At 39.4% G+C, this 18,496-nt stretch overlaps 1 protein-coding gene across 1 annotated transcript; it reads right to left on the bottom strand.

Annotated features, from left to right (window-relative positions):
• Positions 1–1,442: 1,442 nt before the first annotated feature.
• On the bottom strand, positions 1,443–18,243 carry Hsdl2 (Hydroxysteroid dehydrogenase like 2). Its single transcript, XM_071692495.1, has 7 exons — positions 18,086–18,243; positions 13,794–13,957; positions 11,262–11,475; positions 9,057–9,262; positions 6,549–6,746; positions 3,866–4,011; positions 1,443–3,210 (listed from the first exon to the last, which is right to left on the bottom strand). The coding sequence occupies exons 1-7, from the start codon at positions 18,106–18,108 to the stop codon at positions 2,890–2,892; spliced, it is 1,272 nt and encodes a 423-aa protein (XP_071548596.1). The 5' UTR covers positions 18,109–18,243; the 3' UTR covers positions 1,443–2,889.
• Positions 18,244–18,496: the final 253 nt, after the last annotated feature.

The following is an 18,496-nucleotide window of genomic DNA, read 5'->3' on the forward strand; positions in this document are numbered from 1 at the left end:
AATATGTGGTGTGAAGTGGTTTGATCGAGTAAGTAATGTAAGGGTAAGAGAGATGTGTGGAAATAAAAAGTGTGGTTGAGAGAGCAGAAGAGGGTGTTTTGAAATGGTTTGGTCACATGGAGAGAATGAGTGAGGAAAGATTGACCAAGAGGATATATATGTCAGAGGTGGAGGGAACGAGGAGAAGTGGGAGACCAAATTGGTGGTGGAAAGATGGAGTGAAAAAGATTTTGTGTGATCGGGGCCTGAACATGCAGGAGGGTGAAAGGAGGGCAAGGAATAGAGTGAATTGGAGCGATGTGGTATACCGGGGTTGACGTGCTGTCAGTGGATTGAATCAAGGCATGTGAAGCGTCTGGGGTAAACCATGGAAAGCTGTGTAGGTATGTATATTTGCGTGTGGGGACGTATGTATATACATGTGTATGGGGGTGGGTTGGGCCATTTCTTTCGTCTGTTTCCTTGCGCTACCTCGCAAACACGGGAAACAGCGACAAAAAAAAAGAAAAAAAAAAAATATATATATATTCTTTCTTTCATACTATTTGCCATTTCCCGCATCAGCGAGGTAGCGTTAAGAACAGAGGACTGGGCCTTTGAGGAAACATCCTCATCCAGCCCCCTTCTCTGTTCCTTCCTTTGGAATACTTCCCACGTATTCCCTACGTGTTGTAGAAGGCGACTGAAAGGGAAGGGAGCGGGGGGCTGGAAATCCTCCCCTCATTCTTTTTTTAATTTTCCAAAAGAAGGAACAAAGAAGGGGGCCAGGTGAGGATATTCCCTCAAATGCTCAGTCCTCTGTTCTTAACGCTACCTCGCTAATGTGGGAAATGGCAAATAGTATGAAAGAAAGAAAGATATATATATGTAAGTGTGTGTGTGTATATATATGTATATGTTGAGATGTATAGGTATGTATATGTGCGTGTGTGGACGTGTATGTATATACATGTGTATGTGGGTGGGTTGGGCCATTCTTGTTTCCTTGTGCTACCTCGCTAACGTGGGAGACAACGACAAAGTATAATAAATAAAAATAAATAACTTCTATCTATTGTTCTTATCATTTTGCCAAAAGATAGGGCTATGCATAGAGCTCACTGCAGGAAAATCTAGTTACAAAGAATAAAATGCAAGTGATGTCAAGTGCTGTATACATGTGGACAGAATGCTAGTAGTCCACATGTGGGTGAAGTAGAAAGAAAAGACAGCTACCTGGGTAAGAGAGTGCCAAAGAGGACAACCGAAAGATGCATCAGAGTTAAGGACTCAACCTCCCTAAAAATAATGCTCCCTGTGAGTTCATTTCCATCTCACAGTTACAAACAGAAAAACGCCTACAAGTTTTTGTGCATTTCATTCCCACCATTTAGTGAAGAAAGGTCATAACTTTACATTTCACAAAAAATATTAACATTTGCTTGGTTAATGAAACCCATGACCTAAATATCAAAATCATTTTACATTGTAATGCTTTGCCAAAATATGTACCAAACTGTAGGTAAACCCTTAAAATATAAAACAGACTGAAGAATCTGGTCACAATTGATGAATCACCTTGGTATGTGAAGTGAAAATTTTATAACAGCACTTTTAATTACTGTGGAAGTCCATGCTTCATTTTAACACACTGGGCACTAATTAAAGATGGGTGAGTTTTGTTGCAAATGCTGTATATACCTGATCCACTCAACTCAACTGGGAACAGAGTAATGGTAACGGAGACAGGAACATTCCCTAATTACCTATGTATAAAAGCTTTGTATCTGCACAATTAGCAATTAATACTCTGAGAAGATTGTGCCTAAGTTTTCTCTATACGTACATCATCTTATGTCCATGAAAAATACCTGTTTCAAGTTATACACAATACACCTTATTAGACTGGATGCAAATTCACCAATGTAAATCAGCAGCAACAATAACTGTATTGTGATGGATAAATAAGCAGAAAAATAATCTTAATAATCAACTGGAATTGCATCTGAGTGAATGGGGCCATTTTCTGTTCCTGGCACTTCCTCACTAATACAGGAAATGGCACACATATGAAAAAAGTATCATTGTAATACAGGGTTTGCAATAATGACAATGAAGTGTACCCAAATTTGTAGGTCTGGGAGCTTATTCAAAATCATTAGCAGTCATCTTTGTTCACTTCCATCATACTCTACATGTTTCACTGTAATTCACAAAATAAAATGAAATGTAAATTTTTGCCAGATGAGTGCTTGCCCATTAGATACTTGAGTGTGTACTCTCGTTTCTCATGACATTTGTCTACCCTCAGTCACATCTAGACTCATGCGATTGCAGAATATGCATGTAATTTATTCCATGAAGAGTAGTTCAGTTTTCTCCTTCAAGAATAATGTACCTAAAAATCAAGCACCATTACTAATCATTAATCACAAAAAGCCACAGGTGGCTCCTCATATGCAGAAATTCCCATAATATCTAGACATCTGGCACCAAATTTAGTCATTTTTCCAAAGCCAAAATGTCGAGCAAGGTTCTCATCACTGTGACCTGATAAATTCAGTATTGCACTATCAGTGAGAACAAAGTTTGAACTGCACTTTGCACTGCACTGTGTTTTATATACAGCATTCATAAGTCATTAATTATTTACATCACTTCCAACATACATAATTTACCTTCGTACCATTGAAATGTATTGTAATATTACTATGTACACGGGAATATATTTTTTATTAATTTATGAAAAAATAATCAGATTATTGAATATACCTGGCCGGGACTTCTCTGTACATTCCAGTCTATCGAGGTTTTGCAGTAGTCAGAAGTAATAAAGCTTGATGGAAAATACTGTCAACTTTACAGGCTTACATGACTTTTTAACAGTAGGTCTGGTAGCAATCACCGAGTTCAGAGTTTTGACTTTAGTTTGCCCATTAGTTTTTCTAGTTTCATGGCTTTACCCATATCTCCTGAAATTTTCATCTTGCCTGTCATGAATGCTGTGGTTGGTTTGAGGGAGCCTGAAAACATTTTAAAGAAGTTTTCGCTAGTCATTGCAAACTTGGCATCAGCAGCAAGAGGAGGGTCTCCACGCCCACAAGAACCAGAACCATTCTTCAAATCTAAGAACCACTTGCCTGGTTCATCACCACCCACATCAAATGAATATACAGCCTTGGTCTTGTCAACAAGCTCACTACTCAGGAAACTTTCGATATTGGCAAACACCTACAAGAAAATACAAATAGTATTAGGCAGACTTGCATTACCCTTACTACCATACTGGCAATTTACGGCATGGATAAAGTCATATACATGGAAATTCATTTCAACACAACCAATAATCATCAGAATACACACTAGACCTGTATACTGTCAGCAAACACACAATACAACATGCATTGAAATACAGGTAACAATATGATAAACATATTTTCAATATATCAATCCCTAAAACGCTAAAAATGCAAAAGAAATGAATTTTTTTTTTTAAAGGTTAATCACATATCTTACTGATGCAACGAGATACTTTCCAGGAAAGCATATTTCAGGCACATTAAAGTTAGCAAGTCTTATAAATTAAACAATACACTTTCTGATGAAGTTAGTATGATCTGAAGGCAGCCACCGACCAGAAAGGTACTATTTCCTTAGCGAGATAAGTAAATGCAATGATTTTAGAGGAGATAAGTGTGCAACCTGTAAGAGGTGATGGGAGCAAGTCTTTAATCTTGAGTGAGAAGAAACCTTATCTATGTTTACTAAGTTATGGGGCACAAATAGGGTCATATCATCAAGCATGGCCCCTACACCAAAAATTTCTCCCTTCCTAACCAAATGTACATTAATAGGTTCATACAAGAAACTGTATAAAATTTCATACCTGAGCAACCTGTCCTTCAGCTTTTGATGTGTCTTTGTCAGCAACTTTACCTTCAACAAATCTGGGAACAGCACCTAATTCTTTGGCTTGCTTTACAGCTGTGCTATCAAATTCATCCAAAAAGAAGTCAGGCATCAGGGGATAATCTGTGGGAAAATAGGCCATCATCAATTTGTGGCAAAAAACACACTTATAAATCAAGAGAGGTATGATAGCATTAAAGACCATGTAGGAAATAAGGGAGATGAGCAAATGAGAAAGGAATAAGGGGAAAATTATTTAAACTTTCATGTGTGTGAATCAATATGACATTACCTATGGTGAGAAATTCTCCAAAATTAGCAAAAATCAGAGAGTGAACAACACAGAAATATGATATCAAAATGTATATCAATGAATTAAGAGGATTTAAATGAACATAACATGATAGTGAAGATAAAGGTAGTAGTTGGTAGGTAGCCACCGACTAGGGAGGTATATTACCAGTGATATCTGCCTGGGTATTGGGAGGGTTAGTGCAAGCTGTATAGTGAGCCAGCACTTCGCTGGATGTCAAGCTGCACTCTAACCCACATAGCTGTCTTTTCTTTGCTGCACTCCTCTAACCCACATATCTGTCTTTTCTTTGCTGCACTCCTCTAACCTACATAGCTGTCTTTTCTTTCTAACTCACCCTCACATGGACTACTAACATTGTTCACAAACATAGTCTCTCCTTATCAAAAAAATAACACTTGACAACATCCAAGTCACACAACTCATTCTTCATAACTCTAGATATTTCCTGTGGTGAGTGCTATGCACTAGCCCTGCCTTTTAGCAAAATGGCAGGAAAATAGATTATTATTTTTTTTTTCTTAATTTTCCAAAAGAAGGAACAGAGGAGGGGGCCAGGTGAGGATATTCCCTCAAAGGCTCAGTTCTCTGTTCTTAACGCTACCTCGCTAACGTGGGAAATGGCGAATAGTTTGAAAGAAAAGAAAGAAAGTAGGTAGGAACACTACACAAGAGCATTAGGTAGAAACATTAAGCAAAAGAAATAGGAACATTAGGTAGGAGATTTAGGTTGAAGTAAAAGGTTGGAATATCAGGCAGCACTAGTCAGTAAGAACATTACATAAGAGCCACTGAAAACAATGCACTAGAGTTGCCCTCTGCCAGTGGTCTGTTAAAGATGAGGTACTAAGGGTGACAAAGCTAAAAAGTGGCACTAGAGTTCACCAGTCATGGCCATCCACTCGAGGGAGTTCCTGAAGGGCACAGACTTCAGAGACATAAATACATTAATAGAAGAATGTTTCGGGCATTATTGCATGACAGCTAGAGACTGAGTGTGAACGAATGGGGCCTTTGTTGTCTTTTCCTAGCGCTACCTCGCACACGAGGGGGGAGGGGGATGGTATTCCACGTGTGGCGAGGTGGCGATGGGAATGAATAAAGGCAGACAGTGTGAATTGTGTGCATGTGTATATATGTATGTGTCTGTGTGTGTATATATATGTGTACATTGGGAGGTGAGTTTGAATGGAGAAAAACTGGAGGAAGTGAAGTGTTTTAGATATCTGGGAGTGGATCTGGCAGCGGATGGAACCATGGAAGCGGAAGTGGATCATAGGGTGGGGGAGGGGGCGAAAATTCTGGGAGCCTTGAAGAATGTGTGGAAGGCAAGAACATTATCTCGGAAAGCAAAAATGGGTATGTTTGAAGGAATAGTGGTTCCAACAATGTTGTATGGTTGCGAGGCATGGACTATGGATAGAGTTGTGCGCAGGAGGATGGATGTGCTGGAAATGAGATGTTTGAGGACAATGTGTGGTGTGAGGTGGTTTGATCGAGTAAGTAACATAAGGGTAAGAGAGATGTGTGGAAATAAAAAGAGCGTGGTTGAGAGAGCAGAAGAGGGTGTTTTGAAATGGTTTGGTCACATGGAGAGAATGAGTGAGGAAAGATTGACCAAGAGGATATATGTGTCGGAGGTGGAGGGAACGAGGAGAAGAGGGAGACCAAATTGGAGGTGGAAAGATGGAGTGAAAAAGATTTTGTGTGATCGGGGCCTGAACATGCAGGAGGGTGAAAGGAGGGCAAAGAATAGAGTGAATTGGAGCGATGTGGTATACCGGGGTTGACGTGCTGTCAGTGGATTGAATCAAGGCATGTGTATGGGGGTGGGTTGGGCCATTTCTTTCGTCTGTTTCCTTGCGCTACCTCGCAAACACGGGAGACAGCAAAAAAAAAAAAACATTGAGATGTATAGGTATGTATATTTGCATGTGTGGACGTGTATGTATATACATGTGTATGTGGGTGGGTTGGGCCATTTCTTTCGTCTGTTTCCTTGCGCTACCTCGCAAACGCGGGAGACAGCGAAAAAAAAAAAAGCAGAAGAATGCTTAAGAAATGGGCCCTCATAAGTGTCTAACTTCCTTCCTGTAGCCTTCTAATAGGCACTTAATTATTAATACAACTCAAGAACCCTCATCCAATGGTTCCCATTACTCCAAGGCTCAATAGCCCCTTTTACTCTGCATGGAAATTTTGTTTGTCAAGTAACACTAAAGTCTTCATTCATACCTCCATATTCACAAGAAAAATGACTCCACTGCTCATGATAAAACATAAACCCAAATCTGCTAAATCTAAACCCAATATCTAACTCATAACATGGAGTGGTTACAGTACTTACTAGGATCAACAGCGTATGGGTCAAAATTTGTGACCCCCTCAGCTTTCAGGACATCATCATCCACAGCAAAGTTTCCTGAATATGTCCTGGAGTCTTTGGTCAGTATGGCATAAGCAGCATCAGCCATGATTTCAGGTTTTCTGCACTGCTTATCAACTTCACTACCACCCAGCATCACCATGGCTGCAGTGATGATAGCTGAAGCATAAAGTTATGCAAATTCTTTCAGTAAATATGGTAATAAAATATCTGTAACAGGACATTAGTAAATACAAGTTCTCTCTGTAAAAATGGTAATAAAATATCTGTAAGAGGACATTTGATCTTACAAAAGAACACTATGTATCTCAAGAGAATGACAAATACAATTGCTAACATAATAGCAATGACTGATTTCTTAAGAGGACTTGGTACTACAGTAAACTTCCATTCTATTGAACTAACAGGGGAAAAGGGTGGTCCATAGGAAGCCAGATTCTGTTATATCCCAAAAAGATTTTGAGAGGTTGGGGCCTGAACATACAGGAAGGCAAGGGGCATGCAAGGAATAGAGTGAATTGGAAAGATGTGGTATACTGGGTTCGACATGCTGTCAATGGACTGAACCAGGGCATGTGAAACGTCAGGGGTAAACCATGGAAAGGTGTGTGGGGCCTGGATGTGGATAGGAAGCTGTTGTTTCGGTGCATTACACATGACAGCTGGAGACTGAGTGTGAACGAATGTGGCCTTTTTTGTTATTTCCTTGCACTACCTCGTTGAAGAAGAGGGTAGCAATGCTGTTTCCTGTGGGGCAGGGTAGCACTGGGAATGGATTAATGCAAGCAAGTATGAATATGTATATGTGTATATATGTATATGTCTGTGTGTGTGTATGTATACATATGTATTTGTGTATATGTTGATATTCATTTATTATCTATCATACTTTGTCACTGTCTCCTGCGTTAGCAAGGTAGAGTAAGGAAACAGATGAAAGAATGGCCCAACCCAGCCACATACACATGTATATACATACACGTCCACACACACATATACATACCTATACATTTCAACATATTACCACACATCTCTCTTACCCTTTCATTACTTACTCGATCAAACCACCTCACACCACATATTGTCCTCAAACATCTCATTTCCAACACATCAACCCTCCTTCCTCCGCACAACTCTATCTATAGCCCACGTCTCGCAATCATATAACACTGTTGAGACGACTCTTCCTTCAAACATGCCCATTTTTGCTTTCCGAGATAATGTTCTCGCCTTCCACACATTTTTCAATGCTCCCAGAACTTTCACCCCCTCCCACACCCTGTGACTCACTTCCACTTCCATGTTGATATGTATATATATATAAGAGTGAATCGGCCATTTTTGTCTGTTTCCTGGTGCTACCTTGCTGACGCGTTAAACAGCAATTAAGTGTAATAAATAAAGAAATATCCCTGGGGATAGGGGATTAAGAATACTTCCCACGTATTCCCTGCGTGTTGTAGAAGGCGACTAAAAGGGGAGGGAGCGGGGGGCTGGAAATCCTCCCCTCTCGTTTTTTTTTTTTTATTTTCCAAAAGAAGGAACAGAGAATTGGGCCAGGTGAGGGTATTCCCTCAAAGGCCCAGTCCTCTGTTCTTAATGCTACCTTGCTAAAGCGGGAAATGGCGAATAGTTTGAAAAAAAAAAAAAATAAAGAAATAATATATTTCCATATCTATCTTTATATCTTTCCTTTCCTGGGTAAACTGTGGCTTTTTTAAAAGATCTGCAATTTTTCACCTCCTATAAAGTGCTCGTCTTCCTCGCTCAAGCCTACACCTCTCGTGCTTTATTCCTGCTGGTATATGTCTCTTGCATTTTTAGAGTACCAAAGTGGTCATGTCATTTACACATTCCTCCTCTGTTTCAGCACACAGCAGGGTTTCCCACATGTACTTCTCACAATTATTTTTAAAGCAAGTAAATGATCAACACATCTTTTACTACGCCTGACTCCACACTGTTCCTACCCAGTCAAATGCATACCACCATTCTCTTAATCACCACTCTCCCATAGAGGGCACATTCAAAACACCTATACCTCTGTAGTTTGAATGCTCACTTCTGTCCCCCTTGCCTATATACAATGGCACTAGACATGGCAAGTGGTGCAGTGGAAAGAGAAGAGGTGGTGACAGCCTTGCATAAGCTGAAATACAGCAAAGGAGCTAGAGTGGATGGAATTGCAGATGAACTGCTAGAGAAGGTGAGTGATTGTATTGCTGATGTATTGGCTAGGATTCACAATGAAGTATGTGTCATGGTGAGGTGTCTGAGGACTGGTAAAACGTCTGTATAGTGAATATATCTCCATTCATTCCTGAGTAAACTATATCTTTTGCTAGAACAAGACACTGCATCAAAGCAGAAAATCATCAAAGATGATACCATATCTTATATTGTAGATTGAGATCTTCAAATAAAGCAGCTAGGAAAACTTGCAGCAAAAACACCTTTAAAAACTCTTACCAGTACGTGGCCATAGTGCATTACAGGCAATTCCTGCATCTCTAAATTCTTCTGCCATGCCTAATATACACATTGACATGCCATACTTGGCCATAGTGTATCCAACATGGTTCTTGAACCAGCGAGAATGCATGTTCAGAGGAGGAGAAATATTCAAAATATGGGGATTGGAACTCTTCATCAAGTGAGGAATACATAATTTCGATCTGGAAAAATAAGTACAAACAAAAGAGGTTGGTTACATGAGTCAACTCTGTTAAAGTGATAAAATAATAAAAGCATGTGGAAGTGTGCTCATTCATGTATCACTTTAAAATACTTTACAGAGCATGGGTTGATGTGTATGCATGATCTGTGAGGCTGCATATACCTGTACTTGGAAGCTGATGTAATAAGAATAAATAAACAAAACAATAGGTTTGCATTCAGCAGCTAATAAATTTTCAATAAATAAAATGTGCAAGACAAATCTTCCAACAGTTACAATCCAAAGTGATGTGAGTAAAATCAGTTATTGAATTTTGGGTTGAAAAACTCAAGTTTCCATAATAAATCTGCAAAGTAAGAAACTAGATGAAAAAATGTTTGGGGCACAAAGACAATATAATATAGAAGTAAACACATTTTCATTAACAAACTTTTCTAAAGAAAATTCTTTACAGCTATATGCCTTTTCAACTCTAGTTAAGGACCATCCCAAACAATAGAACTCTGACTTCACTTGTACACATGAAATTCCTAGCTGTTAAATATAATGTACCAAACTAGAGCCTTCTATCCACAACCAAGCCACACAGATACCAATGTTTTAACTGGACTGCCTCAAATTCCCTGATTCAGCCCTCTGACATCATTTCATTCATCCAATCCATTGCCTTCCACTCACTTTCTAGAATGTTCTGACAGTATAACAAAAAGCTTCCTTTATCTCAATTTTCCCATCTCCACCCCAATCTCCCCCTTATTTCTGCTTCTTCCACATTTGATACTTGGTCCACTTATTCTTTTTTTATACTCATCCTCTCCATATGCCTGAACAATTTCAGTACACCTTAGTCAGCCTTCTCATTAAGTCTGCACTTACTATCACAACTCTCTCTGGCACTAAGGCCTTACACAACCAACCTGCCCAATGCCACATACCCTCCAGCATTTCACTTCCAACACATCCACATTCCTCCTTTCTTATCTATTCAAGGCCAATGACTCACTTCCTTACAACATTGCTGGGACAGCTATGCACTGACCTTTCCTTCCACACATTCAATGTACCAAGGACACTGACCTCCTCTTCCATCCTATGACTCAAACAGCCCCACATGGATCCAGTCACTGCTTCCTCTAGGTCTTCCCCATTCAAACTCACATTAAAAGATTCTCTCAACTTCCTCCACTTATATACACTCCTAGACCATCACCAGCTTCTGGAATTTCTCTGTCAAGTCTGCCTACAGACCTGTATCATCTCACCAGCCAGTCCTTTTAGCCCACTCACATCCAGCAACTTATTTTACACACCTATCAATTAGAAAATATATTTCCAATAGTAATTCCTCTTTTAGTACGAAGGCAAGCTTTTTCTCATTATCATTTACATGAGGGATCCATGCCTCCCAATTATACCCTCACTTATCGCACATGCCAACTTTACATTCTGATCATTTAGCACCAAGATTTGATCTTTTGCATCAAAACTGCCAAAACATTTGTTCATACTCTCCCCAAATGTACTCTTTTCTTCTTCACTCCTTTCTGTAACTGGTGCATACACACAAGCAATTGCCAGCCTCTCAAAGTCTACCTTCACACAAACCCACATCAATCTTGAAGTTACATATCTGTTTTCTAACACCATCCCACAACATATTCATCAACAAGTAACACTCCTTCTTTCGCTAATGTTCCCAGATGCTAATTCTTGAACACTCCTGAATCATTCTACTCCCTTCTCCTTTGTTCTACTAACAACCATGCACATTCAGGTATCACAAGCATGAGCCTCTGAGGTTAAATCGTTGTATGACCCCTGTTCTTGTTCTTAGAATGTGGTAATACTAAAGTCAAGGGTATCCAGGCCCTACTTCATGTCAGTCACCTCATGTGGTACACAGGGAATACTGTACTAGGGTAGTATTCTAATCACCCTATCCCGAGGCAAACTAATATAATATGATTAAAAATAACCATTAATAATAATTTACTCACACTAGATATGTCCCTCTGGTGTTTATGTGATGCATGAGGTCATATCTTTTCATAGGAGTTTCCAAGGTTCCTGTAAGGGAGATGGCACTAGCATTGTTGACTACAATATCAATGCCACCAAACTGCTCGACAGCACTGTTCACAGCTTCCTTTACAGATTCCTCATCGCGGACATCAACAACACAAGGAAGAGCTCGTCCTCCCACCGACTCAACTGTAAAGGGTAAAAATATTTCTACAGCCAAATCCATTTAATAATTTTTTCCTTCTCAAACAATGCATTAAAACTGGGTCTCCAGGCACAGGTATATATCATAATTTCTAAAGCAAAGGGGAAAAAAAAAATCAAGCCAGGTTAAAAGTTCCCTCTGAGCTAATGAAAAGCATGTTCTCACCCTATGAAGTTTTATTCAGAGCCATTTATCCTTAGGCTTTAAGAGCTGACTCAAAATGCCACCATTATGCTTAATGCCTACAAAAAAAAAAAGTAACAACAGTACAGTATAATGTGTCTTCAAAATGGTCTAAAAATTCAGCTTAACGTACTATAACTGATAACTGTCTATCCTATAATCAAGAGGTGCAAGTATCCATGAAATGTCAGCCAACTTCTCACCTCACTAAACAGTACAGTCTCTAACCTAAGCCTTGATATTTTCTTCCTTCCTAACACAGAGTTTGAGACAAATATTTTGTGCCACAGATCTGTGGCATTGGTGTCATTCTAGTTGCCACTAAATCAAGCAAATTTGACATCTAATCTACTAGGTATACTTGCAATTTGGTGATTAGTGTCCCTTGGCTATTCTATAAGCTCTGACGAATTTCTAGCAACTGGGCCAAAATACTTGCTCATCCCAACTCTCACTTGCCCTCTTATTCAACTCCAGCACCTTCCTCTTAATCTCCTGCCACTTTCTATTGTACATCTCATAATTACTTACACTCCTTCCTTGTAAGTAACACCCAAACACCTCTCTTTTCTCTTTCAATAGCAACAACTTTGTCATTTCACCACCTACTACCCTTTCTCACTTTCCTTCTGCATACCACACATTTCTCTTGCACATGCCAGCACTGCTTCCCTATACAACTTCCCTGGTGCTTCTTCACACAAGCCTCTCTTTCAATTTCCCTTACTATTCCCATCCTCTTCTCACCAATATATCCCGAATCAGTCACCACACTGTATCATCAGCAAACAACAAATGACTCATTTCCCAAGCCCTCTCATCCACAACAGACTGCATACTTGCCCGTTTCTCCAAAACTCTTGCATTCACCTCCCTAACCACCCCATCCATAAACAAATTAAACAACCATGGAGGATTAAGGAAGCTGGCCATGTCCACTTGTTAGGATTAAAGGTCATTAAGAGTTGTGATGTGTGTGCATTTATGTGCAGAAAATGTAGGGCACCAGAGCAGTACACATTTGGGAGTCTTCTTTATGGTAGTAGCATCTTGGGCATGACGGCTCTTGGTTTACATCAAAATGGTATTTGCCTGTCATAGTGATAGCTAATGTCTAGAGGATATGCAGGATAGTGACTCGTATTTGTCTGGGGAGTGTGGTTTTTTGGTGTGTGAATGTCTAGAGGGTTAGAGTTTAAGACTGAATTAGATAAGCTATTTAGTGCTCATCAGGATATTTCAATGTGTATGTGTTTTGTCATAGCTCTGTTTGTTGGCAGTGTAGGATTTGTGAGTATAGGTTTCTGAAGTGTGAGCCAGGTGTAAGCTTTTTATTTCTACTTGGCAGTTGATGGTTAGCTATGAGTGGTTTGCGTTATGCTGGTCATAGAATTTGGCGCCAAGCATGTTGTGTGGGGCTATATTGGAAGGATCTTTGTTTCACTGTGGTATTGAGCATTTGTAGGTGCTATGCAAATATACAGCATTCATTACAAGACATTAGTATTATGCTACGTTACTCCACACTGTGCAAGCTTGAGAAATTAAAAATGATAAAGATGGTATATAGTATGATGGAGGTGTGAAGCTGTGAAAGCGACTCACTGGAAAATACCCATGAGTCTATATAACTAGTTTTTTCAGAGAGCATTAATTTTTAGCAGAGACAGGCAGAGATAAGAAAAGCACTTAAGGAATGCACTTCTCCATACATGGCAACAGCATTTCATTTTAGGATGAACATGGCTTTTATACAATGATGCATCATGCGGAATTTAAGCCGAGATGAGAATCTAAAGCATTATATTTCTATAGTCACTTTCATCAGTTTAGGACTATGATCATTCCACCAAACATGTTTCTTTACCATTCCTGGAATGATGATTGAAATGATGGGTTCAGTTATGAGGTTGCCAATAAAGATATTAGAAAAGCATTTTTATGACATATGATCACTGCTTGAAATAAACTCAAAATATCAGAACATTTCTCTAACTATATTACCTCTGAGACCAGATATAAGAAAAATGGAGACAAAGATGGTACAGTTAAATTTCAATGCAATTTATATATCAAGCTATCAAAATCATTACAGAAGCAAATCTAATGTTCTACTTACTCTCCTCAGCTGCAGTAAAAATGGTTCCAGGAAGTTTTGGATGAGGATCTGCAGTTTTGGCTGCTACAACTATGTTGGCACCATCCTGAGCAGCTTTAAGAGCAATGGCTTTACCAATACCTCTGCTGGCTCCTGTGATAAACAAGGTGTGGCCTGCAAGCTTTCTGTCAGAGAAAGTATAAAAACGTCCATAATATTCAGAGGTTTTTTTTTTTTTTTTTTTTTTTTATACTTTGTCGCTGTCTCCCGCGTTTGCGAGGTAGCGCAAGGAAACAGACGAAAGAAATGGCCCAACCCCCCCCCCCCATACACATGTACATACACACGTCCAGACACGCAAATATACATACCTACACAGCTTTCCATGGTTTACCCCAGACGCTTCACATGCCTTGCTTCAATCCACTGACAGCACGTCAACCCCTGTATACCACATGACTCCAATTCACTCTATTTCTTGCCCTCCTTTCACCCTCCTGCATGTTCAGGCCCCGATCACACAAAATCTTTTTCACTCCATCTTTCCACCTCCAATTTGGTCTCCCTCTTCTCCTCGTTCCCTCCACCTCCGACACATATATCCTCTTGGTCAATCTCTCCTCACTCATTCTCTCCATGTGCCCAAACCATTTCAAAACACCCTCTTCTGCTCTCTCGACCACGCTCTTTTTATTTCCACACATCTCTCTTACCCTTACGTTACTTACTCGATCAAACCACCTCACACCACACATTGTCCTCAAACATCTCATTTCCAGCACATCCATCCTCCTGCGCACATCTCTATCCATAGCCCACGCCTCGCAACCATACAGCATTGTTGGAACCACTATTCCCTCAAACATACCCATTTTTGCTTTCCGAGATAATGTTCTCGACTTCCACACATTTTTCAAGGCTCCCAAAATTTTCGCCCCCTCCCCCACCCTATGATCCACTTCCGCTTCCATGGTTCCATCCGCTGACAGATCCACTCCCAGATATCTAAAACACTTCACTTCCTCCAGTTTTTCTCCATTCAAACTCACCTCCCAATTGACTTGACCCTCACCCCTACTGTACCTAATAACCTTGCTCTTATTCACATTTACTCTCAACTTTCTTCTTCCACACACTTTACCAAACTCAGTCACCAGCTTCTGCAGTTTCTCACATGAATCAGCCACCAGCGCTGTATCATCAGCGAACAACAATTGACTCACTTCCCAAGCTCTCTCATCCCCAACAGACTTCATACTTGCCCCTCTTTCCAGGACTCTTGCATTTACCTCCTTTACAACCCCATCCATAAACAAATTAAACAACCATGGAGACATCACACACCCCTGCCGCAAACCTACATTCACTGAGAACCAATCACTTTCCTCTCTTCCTACACGTACACATGCCTTACATCCTCGATAAAAACTTTTCACTGCTTCTAACAACTTGCCTCCCACACCATATTCAGAGGTATATTAGTAAATTATGACAAACTGAATAACCTCTTGCCTCGGTATTTTGAATACTCACCTTTATCCCCTTACCTTTATACAATGGCACTATACATGCATTCTGCCAATCTTCAGTCAGCCCATCATGATTCATACATACACCTGAAAATCCTTACCAAGCAATCAACACATGTCATCCCTTTCTAAACAAATTTAACTAATACCATCCACTCCAGCTGCCCTGCCACATTTCATCTTACTGAAGGCTTAAGGCTTTCATCAACCCTTCTCTCTTCACCAAACCATTCTCTATGACTCTCTCACTTCCCATACAACCCTGAACTACACACCCTAAGTGTGCCACCATATCATCAAATGCATTTAACAGTCCTTCAAAACACTCACTCCATCTCCTCACATCCCCACTATTTGTTACCAATCCCATTTTCCTCACTTAACCAATGCTCCTATTTGTTCTCCCTCTTTTGCATATTATCAACCTCCTTCCGAAACATCTTATTCTCCCTAAAGTTTACCGATAGTCAACCAAACTTTCATTTGCCCTCTTTTTCAACCCCTGCACCTTCCTCTTGACCTTGTCACTTTTCTCTTCATACATCCCAATCATTTGCACTCTTGCCCATTAAGTACCACCCAAATGCTTCTCTTTTCTCTTTCACTAGTAACTTTAATTCTTCATCCCATAACACATTACTCTTTTTAATGTGCCCATAATAAATAAGTTCTGCACTTACACAACAGCACTGATGTTCTCTCCTTACATAGGATGATAATTTCAATCAATAATTATATACATTACTTCTTGCTTGAAAAAATTTAAGGAGAGGGGTAAAGGTTCATCAAAATAGAAACTGACATCATTGGGAAGGACACCTAAAGAGATGATGAGCCACAAACAGGATTCTCAAATGACAAAGCAGCACTTTGCTGGGTGGCCTTTTTGAAGATTTCTTTCAGTGTCATCTCCCTTAATAACATTAGTTTATGTCTGAACAGTTTCTCTTTTAATTCATTAACAGCCATAATCTCTTGCTCTGATATATGCATGGTGTTCAAGCCCATTCACTATGTCACATTCAGCAAGGCATCTGTGAGCACTTTTCCAAACTAGTTCTCAGTGACATTTACATCATTACTACTATCATCACACTTACCCTGTATTAATGCCATTTCTTCAATCCCTTAACAGTCATAGAATGCATGACAGGAATTTCACTGCTAAAACTCAACACTTCCTTGATAGCTGCTTAATCTAGCTTATTCACATATACCAATGGTAAATCTTTTGCATAATTAAAGTGGTCTCATATTCTCTTTACATACGTAATCAAGGGTCTCATATTCTCTTTTCAAAGTTCAAATGAAATCCTTCAGTCTTCATTTGGAGCATCATCTTCACTGGACATTGTTTTAGGCCAAAGACTGAACAAAGTATATGAAACTGTCTAACTGTTGCCAAGTGTTAGCAGCTGCTTAAACTCCTTTGGAAGCCTGTAACTATGCCTATGTCCCAGTTCAGTGCAGCAAGCATATTAAAATATATACCCTTAACTCCCCAACTAGAACTCACATTGGCTTTGATCAATTTTGTGTTGGTGGTATTCTCGCAATAATATATTAAGCAGAACAGTTCAAATATGGAGATATGTATTATTCACAAATGGTAATGCTCCAGAATCCATAAGATGGAACAAAATCGTTCATGATTAGCGAGATATGGGACAGGGGCTAGTGATTTATGTGTAGTAATCAGTTTAGGTGGTTTTGGTAAGAACTGATGTATATGGGTATAGTTTCATGGAATGATCTTCCACTCAGTCAAACCAGGTGTTTTTAAGAAACTAGAAGTCTTTTTATGGCATAAGTGCTCATGATCTTATGTTTGTTACTAGTTCATATTTTTTTCTACATTAGTGTTAGTAATTGTGTTCAATCTTCTTAGTTTTTTACTTAATGTGCAACCAATGTATTTCTATCCAGTTCAGCTATACTTTTTACTCGTTTCTCCATTACCTGGTTACCATCACTTATTTTGAATTGGAAGCAATATGTTGATTAAAGTTTCATCATTCCATAAAAAAATACAACTGCAAGACGAGACTATAACAATGATATTTTTTGTAAATATATCTGCTAACTGTAAATGTTGGGGAGGTTTTTCATATGTTCTATTAATTTCTATCATTATTTCACATACACTTATAAATCCCATGTTTTCCTAGATCTTCATAACCCTCCCCACTAATCTACTCCTGCACGATAGATGAAAAATGATCCAAATCACGTCTCGCTAGTATTGCTCTATTCTCCTTAAAGAATAATATTACTGCAAGACGAAATCAATGACAATCTATATTTAAAGTCAACTTTATACTGTTGTGCATATCTAACAACTGTTAAATGCTACATACAGTCTTACCCAAGACTATACAATATGTAAACATATCCCTAATGTTCATCTATGATGACCAGTAATGATGACACTGCCCTGAGATAAACTCAGGTGATAGCCTGCCTGTTTCAAAGACTTTCTAAGCAAGCATTCTAATTTAGGCTTATTAGGCCTATGTAGTAACCCATTCATTTCCAAAAACGATTATGAATTCAGAAACAGCATCATTTAATTTTGTATACCACCGTAAAAACTTTAAACAAGCAGAGGAGCAATTAACGTTTTGGAACTTCCTTCCTAAGACCAGGAAATCCCGACGACCCGGCAAACATTGTACCCAAGTCCACCAGCTCGTCCACTTGTACAACACTTCTCATAACATTTACCTTCCAATGGCTGTTTTCATCCCAGGAAACATGATACCCAATTAACTTCAACGTCCTTACCCGGTATTGAGGAGCATTGTCATTATGAAGATATCGATGTGTAATGTTGCCTAAACTGGCCACAGGGCTGTGATTCCTTGGCTGCCTGATAAGTACTACCAAGACAGAATACCATAATGGCGACGTCTGACAACTTATACTTACAACTCTACTCAATAGATGTCTGTAAAGTAAATGTTGTTCAATATAGCTTTTTAAATGCCATAAGTATATCGTTTGGTGTTACCGGATTCCGCATGCATGAGGTTACATCGCAAATGAAAAATCATTTTGGGTCAGAATTAATTTGTGGGACTACTGTCTCGTCGAAAATCACCCTCTAAAGGATTGCACATTTCCCTGCTACTGAAAGTAGCACAGCCTTGAGTTGCAGGAGCCCCTAGGAAAGAAGGTATGGGTAACACTAGCACT

Source organism: Panulirus ornatus, chromosome 53 (genome assembly GCF_036320965.1).
Source record: "Panulirus ornatus isolate Po-2019 chromosome 53, ASM3632096v1, whole genome shotgun sequence".
Lineage (NCBI taxonomy): Eukaryota > Metazoa > Arthropoda > Malacostraca > Decapoda > Palinuridae > Panulirus > Panulirus ornatus.